Genomic DNA, 21,986 nt, shown 5'->3' with positions numbered 1-21,986 from the left:
CATTTAATGTCCTTAAGACATCAGTTCAGCTGTGTGTCTTGGCATCCTCTTATCTGATTATGCTTGGATGTGGTTTCAGATGATTTATTTTAGCCTTGACTTGGCAACTTTTTAGGATGTTACTTTTGGCACATGCCCATCAAATCTGCATTTCACAAACAAAGAAAATATTCACTATACCCAGCCAGGCCCTCTGCACTTGCATCTTAAGTCCTGGTGCCCCTTCTCTTTGTCCATCTGGGGAATGGTTATCTTAATCAGTAATTATTAGAAACATTTTGCAATCTTAAGATTTAGTTTAAGTACCACCCTCTGTAAAGCCTTTATTTGCAAGTCTAGGAAATATTCATTGCCTAAACTTCCTCAATTTCACTCATTTCTTCATTTACTGAAATTGCTCTTATGAAGATAACAGATAAACATTCATTTCCAACTGCAATGGCTGGTTTTGAGTCTTAATCTTGTTTTGGCTCCTTTATAGCATATAAACTAGTAAATGTCCCCTTCTTCAAACTCTCTCTGTTTTTTTTAATTTTTTAAATTTTGAAATGAAACAAAAAAGCTTAGGTACAGAAAAGAAAAGTACAGAAAGCTTATGTTTAAATTTCAGATATTATTGAAAGAAAAACTTTTATCAAGGAACAGAACATTTCTGCTACCCCAGAAGCTCCTCATGTGCCTCTTCCCAATCACAGCTCTTATTCACTTTTGTGCCAGAGGTATTAAGTATTCTGACTTTTGGTTTGATCTTTTCCTATGTATGCATCTCTGAGCAATATATTTTAGTTTTTCTATTTTTAAAGTCTTATAAAAGAAATTATCTTATATATAATTTTAAATCAATAGTATGTTTGTGGGATTTATCTATGTTGTTATGCATATTCCTGGTTTGTTCATTATTGTCATATATGTCCCATTATGTGAATACCCCCTACTTTATACATTGTTTTAATGGATTTTTGTGTTGTTTCCAGCACTTTTTTTTAAGATTTTATTTATTTATTCATGAGAGACACACAGAGAGAGGCAGAGACACAGGCAGAGGGAGTAGTAGGCTCCATGCAGGGAGCCTGACATGGGACTCAATCCTGGGTCTCTAGGATCACACCCCAGGCTGAAGGCAGCGCTGAGCCACCAGGGCTGCCCCAGCACTTTGTTTTTTATAAGAAGTGCAGCTGTAGAGATTCTTATACATGTCTCTTATACTTCTATACATCTTCATGCAATTTTCTAAGATCCAGGGAAATTGCTGGATTATAAAGTATGTATATTTTCTTTTTTTTAATTTTTTATTTATTTATGATAGAGAGAGAGAGAGAGCGAGAGAGAGAGAGAGAGAGAGGGAGAGAGGGAGAGAGAGGCAGAGACACAGGCAGAGGGAGAAGCAGGCTCCATGCACCGGGAGCCCGATGTGGGATTCGATCCCGGGTCTCCCGCCCCGGGCCAAAGGCAGGCGCCAAACCGCTGCGCCACCCAGGGATCCCTAAAGTATGTATATTTTCAATTTCAATAAAAAATGCTATACTGTTTCAAAGTAGTTTTGTAAAATACTACTGTTACTCTATGAGAAACTGGTCTGCACCACACCAAGACATAGAATTGTCAACCAATCAAGTTTTGCCAAGATGGTGGGAATATAGAGAGATCTCCTTATGGTTTGAATTACTATTTCCCTGAGAACTAGTGCAGTTGAGGACCTTTTCTTACATTTAGTAGCAGTTTGTATTTTCTTTTTTATTAAGTGCCTGTTAAGTGTTTTGTCTATGTTCCCACTGGGTTTTCATTTTTTCTTAGGATTTGTAGGATTTCTTTTTATATCTAGCTTATTAGTTCTTTATCAGTTATATGTGTTAGAAATGTATTTTTTTTAGAAATGCATTTTTATGCCTTGTAGCCCTCCCAGCTTATAATGAAGAGAAGTTCCTGACTTAAATATAATAAAACATATTAATCATTTCTTTTATGAATACTACTCTTTAAGAATTGTTTCCCAACCTGGCATTAGGAAGACATTTTCCAGAGACAATAGAGATAAAAAGCAGGTGTCTAATCTCCCATATTTAATTGAAACTCTGTGACTTAACTTTTTTAAGCATCTAATTTCTTTTTCTGACTCTTAGATGCAAGGCTCCATCTGAATTCTCTTCATCGCTCTGCACATTCCCCCCAGTTAATAACCTTCAACATATTAGAGAATAATAATGTTGTGATGGTCCAAATAATTTGCAATTACTAACATTTAAGATGCCAAATTTGTGAATTATTTTAAGTATACAAGTTTGTGGTATATCTTGATATTTCATAAGGTAAATTCTCCCTCCTTGAGCTTCATCAAGATGTTAGTGTTTATTTTTCTTTTAAGTTTTCTTATTACATTTTAGATGATTTGTTCTAGTTACGTTGAAATAGTAACGTCAGAAATTTGTGATTGTATTGAATTTATAGATTAATTAATGTATGTCTGTTTTGCGGTTCACATCTTCTCTTCACTTATTCTGATATGTTTGTTCAGGGAGAGGATGCCCAGAGAAATACATTACACTTGTGAGCTTCACTTTTTACATAAGTTGGGAAGGCCAAAACCTGCTGACTTATAAAAATAAAATAATGTCTGTTTATATTTGTATTATTGATATGTAGCAGAATACTACAGAATAGAATGTTTGTTATTTCAGTAAATGTTTGTTAGGCATCTGTTGTATGCCAAGCACTGTGTAGGTGCCAGTGATACAAACTGACTAACATAATAGCCTTCTTAGTGAAGATTTATAAGAAGAAAACTTCTTATAGGTAAATAATTACAATCAAGAGTTATTAAGTATTAGAGATCCTTTGAGGAAGAAACTGGTCAACTATATTTAGAATGAGAAGGCATGAAAAATTTTATACTTGGCATAATCCTTGAACTGAGACTTGAGATGAGTAGTTATTCATCAGATAGTCAGGAGGGACAAAGACATTTCCTATAGTTGGGGAATAAGAACAGTGTTAAATAAAAACAGAGACTTGAGAACATCTGGCTAAAGGGTTAAAGGGGCTCACGCTGGCTCATAGTGTGTGAGGCAGAGTGTATTTAGAAGCCTGGCCAGAGAAATAGGCAGAGGTCAGATATTATTTGACCTTAAAGAGTACTTAAAAGCTTTATCTTATAGGCAGCAGAGAACAACCAATGAGTTTAAAGCAGGGGAGTAATGTAGTCAGATTTGCATCTTTGGGAAAAAAAAAAGCCAACAGCACTCAGGATGGATAACAGGTAGTACAAGAGTGCAGCTAGGAAAGAAAAAAAAAAAGCAGGAAGGAGAATGTTCTAATAGTCCTGATAGGAAATGATCAGAGTCCAACTAAGACAGTAGCACTAGGGATACTGAAGAAAGAATGGACTTTAGAGATGTAAAGAAGGACCTGATCATAAATTAGATGGTCTTTGAGATGACTGGATAGATGGTGCATTTACTAAGATAGATGATAGATGGTTAATACTTGGGAGACAGAAAAGAGTGAGTTCAAACATGGACATGTTGAGTTTGACATACCTGTGGGAAGGATATACAAATAATATGTGTAATAAGTGGTGGATACATAGGCTTGCAGTCCAAGAGAGCAATCTGGCATCAAATTTTAGGTCTCAGAGCCTATAATAAATATGTATCAGCTGAAATCATAAGGTCAAATATAGAGCCTGAGGATCTCCAACCTTGAATGGGTAAATAGAAGAACCACAAAGGAAATTGATATGAACAAAACAAAGGAGGAGGCGGAGTACCAGGAGGAAGTGGTCATAGAAAAGAGAGTGATCAATAGCATCAAGTGTCACAGATACGTATAATAGAACTGAAAAAATTCCATGGGAGTTTGGCATTACTGTGGACCTTGGTGAAATCTGTTTCATGAGATGGTGATTGTTTCACATACCAAACTGTGAAGGGCAGGGAACTGATGAGATAACAGTTGAGTGTAGGGAGAAAATAAAATAAATTTTCTTTGTGAGAAGAGTATAATTATAAACTATGAGGGATAGATATAAAGAGATTAATACAATTAATATATTAATGGTGATTATAAGATATATAACCAAATAATTAGCATTATAAATGTTTGTGGTAGATCTGTGACATATTTAAATAGGTATAAGGGCCAAAATACCCTGCCAAGTCACAAGCTTTTACATACTATACACACTCAAAAATGGTTTGCTGGATTGAACTGAATTGAGTTCTATTAATATGTAAATCATCATCTTCTGGGCTCTGGAATAATTCAGAGTTTAATTTGTGCATTTGCTTCTGATGAAGGTCATCGGACACTGTTTATTGGAGTACATGTGCCCCTGGGAGGAAGGAAAAGCCATCGACGTCACAGGCATCGTGGTCATAAACACAGAAAGAGAGACAGAGAGAGAGATTCAGGATTAGAGGATGGAAGGGAGTCACCTTCCTTTGGTAAGAAACTTTCTTCTTGTTATGTTTTTATTAAATTTACCATGGTAATAATATTATATTTGCTCAATCCATAATTAGCGGTTATACCTCATACTCATAAAATTGCTTATACTTTTACAAAAGATGTTGGTTGGTCAGATGGGGGAGAAGTGACAGGGAAAAGACTTGATCTTTATTTTTCTTGAATTGTGTTTTGTGAAGTTGAGAATTGGCTTAGATTTGTGACTGAAGAAACACACAGAATTTGTGAACCTTAGTTGTATAAACCCTTGATAATGTGTACAAATAATAGTCATTGCTATAAGCAGTTAAAAATCCCAGGGGGAAATGCCTTTATTAAGTCCTCACCTACTTTTTTTTTTTTTAAAGATTTTACTTATTTATTCATGAGAGAATATGGTAGTTGGTAACAATATCTGAGTGCTATGAAAGCCTGTGGACATAACATAACCAAGAGCCTGGCTTTCAGTTTCTTGACATTTCCGTCTCCTATGACCCTCTCCTCCACTGTACCTAGTTCACCTAACTCATCGATAATCACTCTACCTCTGAGGTTATCAGTGCATTTGCTTTGGTTTCTGACCCTGCGTCTTTCCTGCTTGCCTGCCTATGCAAATGATTGACCTCTATTTTTTTTTTCTATCCATGCTATCATCTTTCTTTCATTATTTTCTTATCCTACTCTGATTTCATAGCCTATAATTTTAGTAATACTTTTGTTAATCTTCTAAATATCATAGGTTCCCTGTTTTAATTTTATTCATACTTTCACTCGCACTTACCCATACTTCTGTTGGGGTCACTCTGTGTTCCTGCTCTCTCTCTGCCACCCCAATGGGCACGCTGTGCTGGATGTACCCATTCGCCATGGCAGATTGTAACTATTTAAATTCTTGATGCAATCAACCTTCACAGTGCCTTCCAGTTCTATTGTGTTTCTTTGATTCTTAAATTAACTGTTTTTCAAATTTTTTCATCATTCTCCACCATCCCTTTTTTCACTATGACTTAGCAGATACTTTCTACTTTGGAGGCAAATTATGTCATGAGAATAAACTCATTCACTTTCTTTCCTATTAGACATTAGATATTAAAATGATGATATATGTCATTACACATTTGTCCAAACCCACAGAATTTGTAACAGCAGGAGTGATCCCTAAAGTAAAATATTGGACTTTGGGTGATTATGATGTCTTCATGTAGGCCCATCCTTGGTAAAAAGAAATATACCATTCTGGTAGGCGATGCTGATTCTGGGGGAGGCCCTGCATATGTGGGGGAAAAGGGTATATGAGAAATCTCTATACCTTCCTCTCAATTGTGTTCTAAGCCTAAAACTGCTCTAGAAGATAAAGCCTTAAAAAATAGGGTGCCTCAGTTTTTTAATGTTTTTAAATGTTATTGTTCACACTAATATGCAACGTACATCTTCTACATGATTATGTATATTCAAGAAGTAGAAAAAGAAATTACATTTATATAGCATATTTGCTTCAGGCATTATTTCTTTTTTAGAATGTTAATAATATAAGGCTTGGTTTTATTACCAAATATTTTAGGAAGTTTGTCAAATGAGATTTTACAGCAAAATGAACAAGAATTGAGTCAATAGCCAAGTCTTGTGTTTCACTACCTCTTCAAAGGAAGATGCCAATTTCCTGAATGGAATATGAATATTTATTTGAAATGAGACTGATGAATTCCTATAAATATCAGATGTACTTAAGAAAATCAACAGTGCAACATATACATTTCCGATCCAGTATCTTAAATAAGAACCTGGTACTATCTTTTTCCTAAAAGTATACAATCCGGTGATAGTTATCTAATACCTATGAAACCAAATCTTATAAGAATCAAATTAAATACTTCTAATTAGCCTGTTATTTTTGTGGCTGGTTGTTTTGGACCAAAAAAAAAAAAAAAAAAAAAAGAAAAAGAAAAAATCAGTACTTTATTTTATTTTATTTTATTTTATTTTTTTTTGAGGGGGGCGATGTTTTTAAAGATTTTATATATTCTGTTTACTTGACAGAGAGAGAGAGAGAGAGAGAGCACAAGCAGGGGGAGCAGAAGGCAGAGGGAGAGGGAGAAGCAGACTCCCTGCTGAGCAGGGAGTTGGCTCAGGCTCAGGGCTGGATCCCAGGGTCTTGACCTGAGTCGAGGAAGGCTGATGCTTAACCTACTGAGCCACCCAGGTGCCCCAAGATAAGGAAGAACTTTAAGAAAACTAAAAATGCAAAGTCAAAACCAACAATAGAAATAGTAAAATGCAGAACTGTTATTGTAGAGAATCAAGTGGATAATCTGAGAAACTAACTCAAACTACAAAGGAAAAAGACAAAGAACAGGTATTACTAATTTAGCATGTAGATAATATTCACAAAGAAAATATCAAGGTAAGTGGAACAGAATCAAATAAAATAGGAATATGTGCTGTAAATGGAAAAATATCAGTGTATGCACATTGGAAAGACTTTCTAACACATCCACCAGTAGGCCTGTCTTAGGAATGTTCTTAATTAAAAGGACCCAGAAAAATGTACTGCTTTTTAGCCTCCTTCATTATTTGGACTGTCTTTTAAGATTAATACCAATGCCCTTTCAATTAAGTTATTGTAAGACAAAGCAGAGATAGGCATAGAGATAGTATATGAAAATTACTGACTCATAGAAAATACTAACAAATTAAAACTCTGTTTTGTCTTTTTTCTCACTTTTCATAATCTCATCAAAGTCAACCACTATTTCAATAAAACAGTTTAAAGATTACTGACCCATTTATGAATATAAAAGAATTATGATCATTTGTAAGATTCTTGTAACTGCTACAATGAATACTCTTAGTGGGATTTAATCACAAAGTAACTATTTCTGTCTTACACCATCTCTTTGTATTTATTCAGTGGATCTAATTGTTAGTCTTCTCCCAAATGAAAACACTGGTGGGCTCCCCAACTTTTCTAGTCACTTTTAGGTAACTCAAAGTCCTCTATCAGTAATTAAAATAAATAGTCTCATGTAATAGTGAACATTTGAACTTAGATTTAACCCTCAGGCGTTTCCCCTTCCCTTGCCCAGGCCTGCTGCAATTGAGGAAAGAGGATGTAGTTGCCTTTTTTTCCCCTCCTACCTTGAACTTCTCCTCCCAGATGCTCCATCATTGTCCTAACTGGTTTCTGATCCCTTCAGGTTTGGAGCATAGGAAATGAAAACCAACTAAAGGGGATGGAGCAAGAAAGTTCTTATTTAATTAGTACTATTGCAAGCTGATGTCACATTCTCTAGGGTTAACAAGAATTTGAATCTACTCATTCTCCCCTGCAGGATCTCTCACCTGTATTCTCTTCTGCTTTATTGTTTATTTCTCCTCAACACCTAGGCATTCAGCTATAGTAATAGATTCTCTCTGGGGAAGTCTTGTCTCTGTTGCATGGCAGCCTCTTGGACAGAAGCCCATGTTCTACATTCTCTCTCTTCCTCTGGTTTTCTCTGTCTCTCTCGTGTGGCCCATATATGATTCACAGAAAATACACATACCCTTACTGCCTTGATAAATACTAGAAAGGTATGTTATCTACAGCAGCAGTCTCAGCCATCAGCAGCTAGGCAAACTTTGTGTTTTTCAGGCAGAAATCATACCCTAGTCCACTGCAGGAGGCATACCAAGCCCTTTTATTGCCCGTGGAGCAATACTTGCTTGACCTGAGGGAGGGGCAGACATCCCTCTATCCTGCCTTTTAAGGGAACAAGGAGACCTGGGACTCACATTATAGTTCACTCTGAAAAAGTCCTCTCCAAAATATGTCTACTGTTTTCAACTTATGACCCTTTATTAGCCCTAGTGTGGGTGAGGAGTTAGATAACTAGGTTTTCAGGAACATGGTTGGTGAATTCTGCAAGTAGTCTTACATCCTCTTTGGAGACAAATATACTTGTTCTTGATGCTTCAGCTGAAATATTTATTTTATTAATCTGTTACCTTATAACCAAATGAGCTAATTAGCATTAATAGCAATAAATATATTATTTCAATTACATAAATGAATTAAATGTAAGACTCTAAATGAATAGACTGTATATAACATTAAAAAATATGAGCAAAATCTTAAAGTACAAAGGCAGATGGAGGATATTGATCTCTAGACACCAAAGACATGAACTTGAATAGAACCATCAAAATAATCATTTTTGAACAATTTCATAAGATAGATTATCTGAATATTGATTTACCTAAAGTACAACAAGGATAAAGAGGAAGAAACAAGGATGAGGTATTTCAGAAATGCATAATGTTAAACATTTCATATTGCAAATCCGCTCCCTTGAGCTAAATGTCATAGTGGAAGAGGCTTCCTATCTTCATGACCGTAAGATCACATTTGTGAAATGCAAATTTCCCAATTCACTTCTGTGATTATACCTGTTATGCTGCTATGGAAAATATATTTTTCAACATATTTGTTGACTATTCTCCAGAAAGTGCCTAAAAAAGAAAGAACTTTGGAACTGGGCCAATAGAAAGGAGAATATTTTCATTCATTATTAGGAAATGTGTACTTAAGAGCATGGTATTAATATGTAAATAAAACAATATGAATAATATAGCTAATAATGAAAAGGTAAAACTTTTCTAGGAAACTTGCTTAGTTACAATTCTATTGGGTTTTTTTTTCAGTAGTGTAACTATGTAAGTTTGATTTTCTTAACTAACCACTTATTGAAAATATAGTCTATATTCCAAGTGGAGACAGCATATTTATTAATTTCTGATTGTAAAATAACACATGGTCTCTGGAATTCCAGTGCTATTGAACATGACTAGCCAAATCCTGTAGCTCTTATTCAATTATCATCATCAGTTCTGTAATATCTGACATTATTGACTCCCGGTTCTTTGAAACCCTATTCAAACATGTCTCCTGTTGTATTACTCTCTCCATCAGCTCTATGGTCAATAAGGGCAGAGACTTTTTTGTTTATATCAATCTAATTCACTGCTTAGAATAGCAGCTGACCTATGGAAGGTACTCATTTAATGCAACAATCCTTTTACATACTGTGTATTCCTTTTCTGATTCTTTTGTTAACTCCTCTTCTTTCTCCCAAATCTTGAGTTGACTATTCTCCCTATGTTGAGTCTTTTTTCTCCCTGCTTTTTGAGTCCTTATTCATTATAATCATATGACTTCTCTAAATGCCACCCACATGTCTCTACCACTGACCCTGTCTTCTTTTTCCACAATCAAATATCCAGCCACCCTATGACCATCTTTATATGCTTGTCCCGAAGTCACCTCAAATTCAGCATATCTAAAAATTGTTTTCTGAGCTCTCAGTCTGTAATAGTGGTTGTCATCCTGACAACACCCTTTTTTTCCAGGTTTTTTTTTTTTTGAGAAATAATTGACATACATCACTGTGTAAGTTTAAGGTGTACAGCATGATGGCCTGATTTACATATATCGTGAAATGATTACCACAGTAGCTTAATCACCGTCCAATCTCCATTATCTCATATAGATACAATAAAAACAGAAAAAATTTATTTGGATAAGAACTTTTAGGATCTATTCTCTTAACTCCTAAATATCATGCAACAATGTTAGCTATACTCATCATGTTTACATTACATGCCTGGTACTTATTCATCTTGTAACTGGAAGTTTATATCTTTCAACCACCTTTTTCCAATTCTCCTAGCCCCACCCCCTGCCTCTGGTAACCACAAATCTCTTTTTCTATGAGTTCGGTGGGGACTTTTGTGTGTGTATGTATTTGTTTTTTTGTTTTTTTGGTTTTGATTCCACAGATAAGTGAGATCACATAGTGTTTATCTTTCTCTGTCTGACTTATTTCACTTAACATAATGCTGTCAAGATTGATCCATGTTACAACTGTCTTTTAATCAATGGCACTATTATTTTCTCACTCTCCCTACTTAAAATTCTAAATCTGTATGATCATTATAACCATCACCACTACCACTAGCATTAGCATCAATCATCATCAATCATCGTAAAATTTATATAATGTTTTATAATCTGCAAGGTATTGTAATAATTTTCTCTCATAGCACTTGTTTCTACCTTTTGCCAAGAGACTGATTTTGACTATGTAAAATATTTAATTACTATTGTGCAATAAATTTAAAGTTACAATCGAGATAAGTGTAACAAGGAGAATCAGAGTGCTATGAATTAGTATAACAGATGTCTAATTTAATTGCTTGCATAGGAATGTGCCTATATGTGTGTTTGTGTGTGTATTTTGCAAGCCTGATTGGGCACATTGAAGTAGATGCTGAAAGATATACAGGAGAGCTAGAGAAAACAGTGTGTGCAGTGACCCTGATATGAAAAGGAACATGGTATTTTTAAGAATCCAAAAGAAAGCTAATGTACCCTGAATGGAATAACAAGAGAAAGAGTGGCAAAAGACAAGGCAAGTGAGATGGGTAGGGTCTAGGGCCTCACCACAAACATTCATTTATACAGAAAGTAGGATGCTGTATTATATTTATATGATTTGTATGTTTTTCACATTCAACTTCTGAAGTCCTCTCAGTTGTGACTATGATAACCTAATATTATAAATAACTGATGAATTGATTTTCACAAAAAATTAAAATTATAGAATTCAGTAATCATTCGGTTTGTTACTGATTTACTTATTCTTTTAGGTTTTATTTATTTTTTTAAAAAAAGATTTTATTTATTTATCTATCTATCTATCTATCTATCTATCTATCTATTTATTTATTTAAGAGGGAGAGTGAGAGATAAATAGCACATGAGCAGAGAGAGGGCAGGACAAGCAGACTCCCTCCTGAGCATGGGGTTTGGTCCCTGGGATCATGACCTGTGCTGAAGGCAGACCCTTAACCAACTGAGCTACCCAGGCAGACATTTTTGGGTTTAAAAAAAATATTTGAGAATACCAAATGTTTGCTGAAATAACATTGAATTTGTAAGATAGTTTTCCACTATTGAGCCTTTCCATTAGTGTATATTCATTCATTTACTTAGGTCTACTTTATATTGTTTAATGAGGTTTTATCATTTTCATCACAAATGTATTACATAATTTTAAAAATTTCTTAGATAATTTTATTTTTTTCCTTCTAAAATAAATGAAATGTTTTCCTAATAGATTTTTTTTAATTTTTTTTTATTTATTTATGATAGTCACACAGAGAGAGAGAGAGAGGCAGAGACACAGGCAGAGGGAGAAGCAGGCTCCATGCACCGGGAGCCCGATGTGGGATTCGATCCGGGGTCTCCAGGATCGCGCCCTGGGCCAAAGGCAGGCGCTAAACCGCTGCGCCACCCAGGGATCCCCCCTAATAGATTTTTAAATAATTTTTACGACAGTATAGGGATAGAGTGGATTTTGTATTTTGTCCAGTGACCTAGTATTTGTATCACCAATGATTTTAACCTTAACAAGTCTATCAGAAATGCAGGCATGTCCTTAGTGCCTTCATCTCCCCCCACAACAAAAACCTATTAACACCTTTGGATGTTTTCCCTACCCTCTTTTCTGTAGCCATCACACAGTGGAATGAGTGAATGCCACCTCGTGGGTAGCATGGGCAAATAGGTCAGATTGGACTAACTGTGGTCAAGCAGTTACTCTAAAAACAGAGTCTAGACCTACCTATCAACTGAACTGGAAACTCTAAGGCCAACTAACTGGACAGGAAGCCTTGTAGGAAACACTGTCAATCTATGTCCCCAGATAATATAGTTCTCTGTTTCGGAGTCTCCCAAATTGTGAACAACATGTTCTTTTCAGGAACATCATGTGCACCTTTGAGATTGTGTGTCTTGTGTCCAAACCACACATTATTTTGCTCCTCTACCAAAAACATAGTGACCTGTGCCATTGTCATGGTCATAAGAGATCTTCTAATGTTTAAGCAAACACCACCAGCAGATGATGTAGCATGCAGATAATTTTGGATTTGGTTTCCATTTATATAACATTCTGAAAAGGCAAAACTATAGCAGTGGAGACCAGATTAGTGGCTGTCAGGGGTTGGGGAAAGGGCAAAGGTATGACTATAAAAAAGCATCACAGGGAGTTTGTGGTGAATTACATTCAGTATAGTTTTAGGATAAGTGAATTTTATCAGAGTCTGTTCTGAATATTACCATGAAGTATAGCATATATGGTGAGAGAAAATGTGTGTGCATGAGGAAGATACAGAGTTTCTATGATGAGTGCTATAAATAATCCAAAAATAAACATGATATTAAATATTTTTGATGATGTATATATCCTATATTTACATTTTACATAATTATGCTCCCAAATTATACTAGACTTCATGTAATGCTAAATTTAGGTTCTTTTTTTCTTTCTAAATTTAGTTTTAATTTCCCAAGTATATTCTGGATGAGGTGTTGCAATAAAGGGGCAGGGAGGTGTGAGTTTGGATTGGTGTTGAAGGTGATGACCAGGAAATTTTAAGCTTGAAGTCATGGTAATGCATGTTCATGTCTCTCACTTTCTATAGACACCCCATCACAGCGAGTACAATTTATTCTTGGAACTGAGGATGATGATGAGGAACACATTCCTCATGACCTTTTCACAGAACTGGATGAGATTTGCTGGCGTGAAAGTGAGGATGCTGAATGGCGAGAAACAGCCAGGTGAGGATTTTTGTTGAAGGAAGAAAGTATATTAAAGGATGTTCATGCTATCTATTGGAAAAGAGATTTGTAAAGCCACGATTTTGCAAACATTCATGAGTGCTGTTGATTTCTGAAATTGCTCATCTGGCCTGGGCATATCCTGTAATGGGATATGGGTCAGAATGAAATCTGAAGGCAGCAATTATAGTAAACAGTGACGCAGAGCCAGCAACAGCTGCAGCCTGAAAGATCAACAGTGGCATAATTTGTGTGTCATCAGGAAAACAATAGGAATTTAAAAGTAATTTATTTCTATCTTTTCAACTGCTGGCCTGTGCCAAAACTAGTGATATTATATGATAATTTGAATGTGGGACTTTTTTAAAGAAAAGGAAAACATTTTAAGAGGCTTTAAGTAGAGTCCTGGATATATTTATGTACTATTTGGTGAGGATAAAAATATTTTGTAATGTTTCTAGGATATGCATACACTTAAACATAGTGTTTTTTCAAAATAACTTTTAAAAAACTATGTTTTAAAAACTATAATATTTCTATATTTCTATATTGCCATGCAATTGATGAATTGCTATAAATATATTTTTTTAAGATTTTACTTATTTAAAAAAATTTTTACTTATTTATTCATGAGAGACACAGAGAGAAAGAGAGGCAGAGACTCAGGCAGAGGGAGAAGCAGGCTCCTCCCAGGGAGCCTGACGTGGGACTGGATTCCGGGTCTCCAAGGTCACACCCTGGCTGAAGGTGGCGCTAAACCGCTGAGCCACCCGGGCTGCCCAATGAATTGCTATAAAAGAATAATAAGCTAAATTTTGCATTTACTTTTAATTCACTCATTTTTGCTTTTTTGCTCATTTATTTAACAGACATTTATGAAATATCTATTATGTGCCAGGTATAATGGCTAAAAAACAACAAAAATCTTAGATCTTGCCTTTAACAATCTCACAGTTTAATGAGGGATTTAGACAAGTAAACAAAGCTATAAATATTGTATAATGAATGCCGTGATACAGGTGTGCACAAAGAACTATGGGCACACCTCGGGTTTTCCATTAGCCACTGCCTCCCAAATTTTATTGTGAATAAAAATCACCTTGGGTCTTGCTGGAATATAGATAGATTCAGTAGGCCTCAGGCATGGAGTCTCAGTTTCTGCATTTCTAAAAAGCTTCCAGCTGATGTCACACTAATGTTTTTGGTTTGAGGATCACATTTTGAGTAGCAAGGATCTAAACCACAAGGGTGAAGGAGAAGGGATTAGGATAGCTTTCCTGGAGGAGATGATTCCTGAGCTGACTCTTGAAGGGTGAATTGGACTTAGCTAGGAAGAAAAGCAGAAGGGATGGTATTCTAGGAAGAGGAGGCAGGGTATACTTGAACACGTCCATTGACACAGGTTTGATTATTTTATTAGGTTATCCCTTCCATGGTCACACAGCTTTCATTGTCAGAAATTCTTCTTGTTGGCCATATTTGTTAGTGGCTCAGGGATTGAACAGTCTTCTGAGAGCCACAGTACATCATTGGATCATATTAAACTTGTGATTGCATTTAATCATTGCTTTAACTCTACCCAGGGTTAGTGTGAAATTAAATGCTCAGTCATATTATAAATAATATTGGCTTAATTAATTCTTGTTTGATACATTTCAAATAGTCTTTACAGATCTCTTTTATTTAAAAAATACTAAAAGTAAATAGAAGAAAATTAAAATGGCTGTTACCTAGTTCCTCTCTGTTAACATTAAAAAAATAAATAAAATGAACTGCTAGTATTTACAATTCCAAAAGCATGGAAAGATAAAAAAGCAAAAGTATCCTCTAGTCTTGTTCACATTACCTGTCTTCAAAGGTAATCACTGTTCTTGTGTATCTCCTCATAAAAATTTTAATACCTAGATCTGCATGAAAATATATGCTTTTAAAATTTATACAATAGGAATGATATATAATGTTCATACCTCACTTTTTCATTTAATAATATATTTGGACCATTTTCCATATTATCAATACAGATTACTCAATCTTTTTAACGATCACATTAAATTTAACAATATGGATAAACTTTGTTTAGCTACTCTTGATAGGGATTTAGGTTATTTTATATTTTTGCTACAAACATTGCTGCAGTGATCTTTTACATATCTGTTTTGGTGTTATTTTGTACATAGTTAGGTAAGGTGAATTTCTAACAGTGGAACTTATGTACCAAGGAGAGCAGGCTTTTAAATTTTGATAGATACTGCGAAATCCCCTTTTAAAATGTTTTGGTAATTCATACATCTATAAACAGTGTACGAGAGTGCTTCTTATTTTCCTCAAAACCTTGTGAGACTAAATCATCAAACTTTTACATTTCTTTGCTAATTTTATAGATGAAAAGCAAATCTTTTTGTTGTAATTTACATTCTTAAAATTATTAGTGAGATTGAACATCTTTTTATATGCTTTATTTTTTTTTCTGTGAACTAATTGTTCATTCCCTTTACCTATTTTATGCCAAATCATTTTCTTTACGTTCCTTTTTTAATACTTTAAATTAGGGGTATGTTATTCTGCCTAAATTTCCCTTTTTAGTGAAAAAATCTTGTAGGTTAATCATTTTCTTTCTGAAGCTATTATAATATTTTGAATATAGAACCAAATTTGAAGTAGTTTTATATCACTTGGTAGATTTTAAGCTTAAGAACCATTTACCCTATTTTTTTCCAACTGCATCAAAGACTAAGTGCTTTGCACTTTTTCAAGTATGAATAGTCATCTTTTTCTTTGATGGCAGAAAACCAATGTATGATAATCTTCTCCACCAATTAGCATTGTAATTTTGCTCTCTCATGATTAAAGAGTTGTCGTCAAGGAATTTAAAGTGCATGCCTCCTTTTTTTAATATAAATTTATTTTTTATTGGTGTTCAATTTGCCAACATATAGAATAACACCCAGTGCTCACCCCATCAAGTGCCTCCCTCAGTGCCCGTCACCCAGTCACCCCCACCCCCTGCCCACCTCACTTTCTACCACCCCTAGTTCGTTTCCCAGAGTTAGGAGTCTCTCATGGTCTGTCTCCCTTTCTCACATTTCCCACTCATTTTTTCTCCTTTCCCCTTTATTCCCTTTCACTATTTTTTATATTCCCCAAATGAATGAGACCATATAATGTTTGCCCTTCTCCGATTGACTTACTTCACTCACCATAATACCCTCCAGTTCCATCCACGTCGAAGCAAATGGTGGGTATTTGTCGTTTCTAACGGCTGAGTAATACTCCATTGTATTCATAGACTACAGTTTCTTTATCCATTCATCTTTCGATGGACACTGAGGCTCCTTCCACAGTTTGGCTATTGTGGACATTGCTGTTATAAACATCGGGGTGCAGGTGTCCTGGTGTTTCACTGCATCTGTATCTTTGGGGTAAATCCCCAGCAGTAAAAGTGCATACCTCCTTGTTTAAGGCTGGAAGCGTCTATCTTCAACTAGGTGGAAGAAATACTAGATATTCCTGGGTGGCAGGAAGAAGAGGGATCTTTGAGGTATGATGACTATGAAGGTCTGATTAGTTTGAGTCTCTTTATTGCTGCAAAGTACTTTCTGTAAGCATTTCTTATATATTCCTTTCTTTACTGTCACCCTACATGATAGAGCTGAGAAGTAAGATTGGGATGTGTGTTTTGTCAGGAGTAATTCACCTATTCGTAAAATGGTTGGTGATCTGTTCCTTTTAAGCAGTAACTTCCTTATGACTTGCTCACTCTCATGAAGCTCTATGATGGCAGGACAAGACTAGAATCTAGCTGCTTCACTTTATCATAGTTGAGCAGGTAGGATTTTTCATGCTCTCATGGATTAACCTAAACAACATGTTTATCTTAAACCATCAAAATGTATTGTTATTCATTTATAAAGAAGAGTTGATCCAGTTAATTATTAGTGTTCTCTGTTATTAAATAGGACCTGTGTTCTTAGCCATGCTTCTGGAACCCTATGCATGGTACAGCTATTTGAGGTTCAAGGAGACATCTGATGAGCAATCAAAATAGTAACAGACATTGAAGAGGAGGATAGATGAATTTTGGCTGAGACACAATACGTCAGGGAAGAACAGAGTGTATTTATTGAGGATTTAGAAATGTAGTGAGTTTTAAAGTGGCAGAAGTAATTTTGTTCTGGTTGCCCTAGTTCATCTGAAAAGATTAATTTTAGTTAATTTAGGACTCCATCTGATTTTCCAAATGAATTTAATTCTAATAAATCATTAGCATAGCTATTTGAAGTACTTATTTATTTTGATTAATATTCTAGGGGGATTAATAATTTTCTACCCTAATAGTAGCAATAAAAAGAATATTTTATCAGCACATTGCACCCGTCACATATCACATCTTGAATAATTCATGTCCACTGTTGTTGCCAAGTAAAACTTGAGCAAAGTTTTAGATTTTGAAGCTAAATTTTTGAATCATAATTATTTAATAAATGTTTGTGAAAACCAGCTGTTCACTTTTAAAAACCCCAAAAGAAGCCATATGACAAGGGCTAATGAAATCAACACAATTACAATGTCCTGCTTATAAATAACATATAATGTTATTAATAGAAAAGCATGCAAAGATACCACAGCTGTGCAATTATGAAGACATAATATCAATGTCAAACATGACTCACTGTAGTTGCCCTTTAAAAGTGCTTCCCACAAATGAGCTCAAAAGAGGCAAAACAGGGAGTAGCAGTTAGCCTCTAAAACATACATGGTAGTATCAAAAAGGATTATTGCATCAAAACAGTTTTATTGATGCTGTGAAGGCATTTGATATTCAAAATTAGTAAAGGTTTAAGTCATCAAGATTTTTCCATGAGATATGAGATGTGAAGATAATATGGATTAAGGACAGCTAGGGGCACCTGAGTGGCTCAGTGGGTTGAGCCTCTGACTTTGGCTCAGGTCATGATCTCAGGGTTGGAGCCCGGAGTCAGGCTCCCCTCTCAGTGAGGAGTCTGCTTGTCCCTCTGCCTCTCCCACTGTTTGTGCTCTCTCTCTCTCTAATAAATAAATAAAATCTTTAAAAAATCTCTTTAAGAATAGTTAATAGTTTTATGTTTGGATATATTTCACTTCCCCTTTCCCTTTAAAATAGGCACTTTATGATTTCATATGTTATTGTCTCCACCCTAATCATGTCCCTCCTCCACCATCTGTAGCCTCAACTCTACCCAAATGAGGATGTTTTCTCTTAAGAATCCATAACTTCTCCCAAGGGTATAATTTTGGATGGTATTTTACTTTCTATTTGGGTAGAATCAGAATAAAAATTCCTAGAAAAACTTAAAGGGATTGGTGGGAATTGAAAAAACAGGAGTTAATTTCTAAGGAGAACATCTATTTCTAATTTACAGAAGAATTTTATTTTGTAGATTTTTAATATGAGTAATGCAGAAGAGATTATCATCTCTTAATCCTCAAAGAATTCATGAAACACCTATTTTATGTTGTTGCTGTTCAGTAGAAGGAGATTCGAATGTGTTAATCATGGATGAAAACAGATCCAGAGGGATCCCTGGGTGGCGCGGCGGTTTGGCGCCTGCCTTTGGCCCAGGGCGCGATCCTGGAGACCCGGGATCGAATCCCACGTCAGGCTTCCGGTGCATGGAGCCTGCTTCTCCCTCTGCCTGTGTCTCTGACTCTCTCTCTCTCTGTGTGTGTGTGACTATCATAAATAAATAAAAATAAAAAAAATTAAAAAAAAAAAAAGAAAACAGATCCAGATACACGTTAGCAAAATCAAACAATCTCAGAGTTTAACTCTGCTCCTCCCCCAGAGAAAAATGTCATACAATTGGCCTACAGTTTTGATTCTTCTCATTGGTCATTACTTCTCCTTCATACCTGTGAGACTGTTGTTTGCTGTAGTTTGCTGTTCAAATAAATGTCAGCTGAGTTTATTTCAAAGCTGGAATAAATTGCAGCACTTTAGGTCATTAACTGCAACCAGGCATTTTGTAACTGTCTATCCAGTGACTACAAATCTTTAAACAGGATTTGGTGTGTTCCCAGACCTCTTAATTTCTATCTTTGAGATATGAAATGTAATAAAGAAGCAGAAAAGAGAGATACACTTTTGTATTTGTGTATTATGTGTAGAGAGAGAATACAATGTATAGGATATATATGATTTTTTATATAGTCTTTTAAAAATAATTAAACAGCGCTTAAAGCTTTTGGCATCATTCTGAAGTTGGCCTGAAGCACCGAATCTTGAAATGTTTAGAAACTTGATATTTGTAACTTGTGAGTTTCTTTTTATGGAAAGTATCTTATGCTTTTTCCTATAATATTCATAAAATCTATGGCTAAATCAAACTAGCATCCATATATTGGATTATCTTAACTACCAAACTGGAATTCCCAGAGACTCCATTCTTCTTTTCCAAAGGACCAAGCCTCCAACCTGGAGGAAATTATGCTAAAGGAAGGAAGATACCTTTTAGATTTGTCTTTAAAATTTCTTTTCAGAGAGACACATAGATCAATGGAACAGCATAGAGAACTGAGAAAGACCAACCCACGTATGGCTACCTGATTTTTGACAAAGGGAAAGCTGTTTCATGGAAAAAGAATTGTCTTTTCATCAATAGTTCTGGAACAACTAGAGATCTATAGGTAAAAAAAATTTAATACCTCATAGTGTATATAAAATTAATTCAGAGTAAATCATAAATCTAAATGTAAAACATAAAGCTATACAAATTTGAGAGAAAAATATAGGAGAAAGTCCTAGGACTTAGGACCTAGATGATGAATTTTTATTTTTTAAAAGACTTTATTTATTCATGATAGACAGAGGGGAAGGGCAGAGATACAGGCAGAGAGAGAAGCAGGATCCATGTCAGGAGCCTGATGCAGGACTCGATCCCGGGACTCCAGGATCATGCCATGGGCCGAAGGCAGGTGTTAAACCACTGAGCCACCCAGGGATCCCCGATGATGAATTTTTAGATATGATATCAAAGCACAATCCATAAGAGAAAATATCCATAAATTGGACTTCACCAAAATTAAAACCTTTGTGCTGGGAAAGATCCTGTTAGGAGGATAAGGACAAGCTATAGACAATGAGAAAATATTTGTAAGCCATATATTTGACAAAAATACTATATCTAAAATATGTAGTGAACTCCCAAATTTCAACAGTATGAAAACAAATCAAATAGGAAAAGGGGTAAAAACACAGTCTGGAAGTGACACTCATAATTTCTGCTCACAATTCATTGTCTAGAACTAGTCAATAGTCACATGGTCTCACTCAGTCAAAAAAAGGCAGGTAGTGATATCCTATTCTCTACCAGGTAGAAAGGGACAACTAGTTAATGAACAGTACTGATGATCACCACATGATTTATAAAGTATTATGGCCCTATCAAGGCCTGAAAATCATTAAGAAGCATTAATATAAAAAATTCCCAAATGTATTCACAAAAATATTCTATAAAATTGCCAGCATTGAAGAAATATGGTCAGTGATTTGGAGCTTAAATATAAATTTTTTCAGTCTTCAAGCATCTTATAAACTTATGATAGGTATAGGTATTCGCTGTCTGTCAACTCTTGGCAGGCACAGCTATTCTTCCCTATTGGTTTCCTTTTCATTTCCTAACAACTTCTGCTTCCTTAATACGAGGAGGATGGATACATAGCTTTCTTTATCTTTCTTGGAACTTTGTACATTAATCATTCTGACTAGCCCTTTTGGTGAGTTACTTTTGGCTGATCCACTGATTCCATAACAAGTTACTGTAACATATTTCTCCTTTGTTGGAGGTAGATCATTTGACTACATAAAACAATAATACAATATTTCATGGAGAATCTGAGTGATTTTGCATGGAGAGAGGAAGTTAGGGTAAAAATGACTAAGGAGAGAAGAAATGAGGAAAATGTTGGAGGGAAGAGGTGGAAAGGCAATTTAGGCTTTATATAGGGTACATTAAAAATGGTGGAATTAGGGGCTCCTGGGTAGCTCAGTCGGTTGGGCGTCTACCTTCAGCTCAGGTCATGATCTCAGAGTCTTGGGATTGTGCCCTGTGTAATAAGTCTCCCTTCTCAGCAGGAACCCTGCTTCTCCCTCTCCTCCCAGCTTGTGCTATCTCTGTCTCTATCTCTGTCTCTCTCTCAAATAAATAAATGAAATCTTTTTTAAAAATGGTAGAATTAAATTGGTCATCTATTAGATTAGATGCCTAAGAGAATAAGAGATTTAGTGCTTATGCCAGAGCAGTGGAATCATTGGTTTCTCTTTATTCCTTCCATTTATTACTTAAACAAATTCAGATATTATTACTCATTTCACTCCAAGAAGGCAGTCTTAACATCAAGGTTCTGTTCTCCATCTGGACAGGAAGGCTCCAGGATTGGAGGCTAGCCTCCTTCTCATAGATTTCTGTAGTCCCTAGGAAATGACTGCAATAACTACGTTTCATCCAAGTAGGCCTAATACATATTTTTCTACAGAATAGGCCCCAAAGTATCCTAGATTTCTTAAAAATTGAATGGAAAAACTACCAAGAGACTCAAATATTCCATTTTAAGACTTCCCATTGAAGAAAAATGAGTATTCTTTCATTTTCTTTTGCATCTTTTTCCTTCTATGAAGTATAGTCTGTTAATTCTATAGCAAATTCATTGTGACCACTGAATAAACATTATATTAAAAATTTTTTCAGAGCTGAACAAACTAATAAAAATAACATTTGAGGATTTTTGTTTTGTTTTGTTTTCTATGCAACCTTCCATGACAAAAAGAATGCTTGTTAAATGGAATTAAAATGAAATAAACCAAATGACTTCAACTAGTTTTTACTTCCAAACCCACAAAACCAAGAAG

At 35.2% G+C, this 21,986-nt stretch overlaps 1 protein-coding gene across 2 annotated transcripts in view; it reads left to right on the top strand.

Annotated features, from left to right (window-relative positions):
* SLC4A10 (solute carrier family 4 member 10) overlaps window positions 1-21,986 on the top strand; it is a 295,619-nt gene that overhangs the window by 128,967 nt on the left and 144,666 nt on the right. For both annotated transcript variants that reach the window (XM_055308530.1, XM_055308531.1), the window contains exons 3-4: window positions 4,293-4,439; window positions 12,964-13,102. In XM_055308530.1, the coding sequence (XP_055164505.1) occupies window positions 4,293-4,439; window positions 12,964-13,102 (286 nt within the window). The remainder of the gene's footprint in view (window positions 1-4,292; window positions 4,440-12,963; window positions 13,103-21,986) is intronic.

The sequence above is a fragment of the Nyctereutes procyonoides genome, unplaced genomic scaffold (genome assembly GCF_905146905.1).
Source record: "Nyctereutes procyonoides isolate TBG_1078 unplaced genomic scaffold, NYPRO_anot_genome, whole genome shotgun sequence".
Lineage (NCBI taxonomy): Eukaryota > Metazoa > Chordata > Mammalia > Carnivora > Canidae > Nyctereutes > Nyctereutes procyonoides.
The sequence above is the reverse complement of the archived record's forward strand: the minus strand, read 5'-3'. Positions and strand labels throughout refer to the sequence as shown.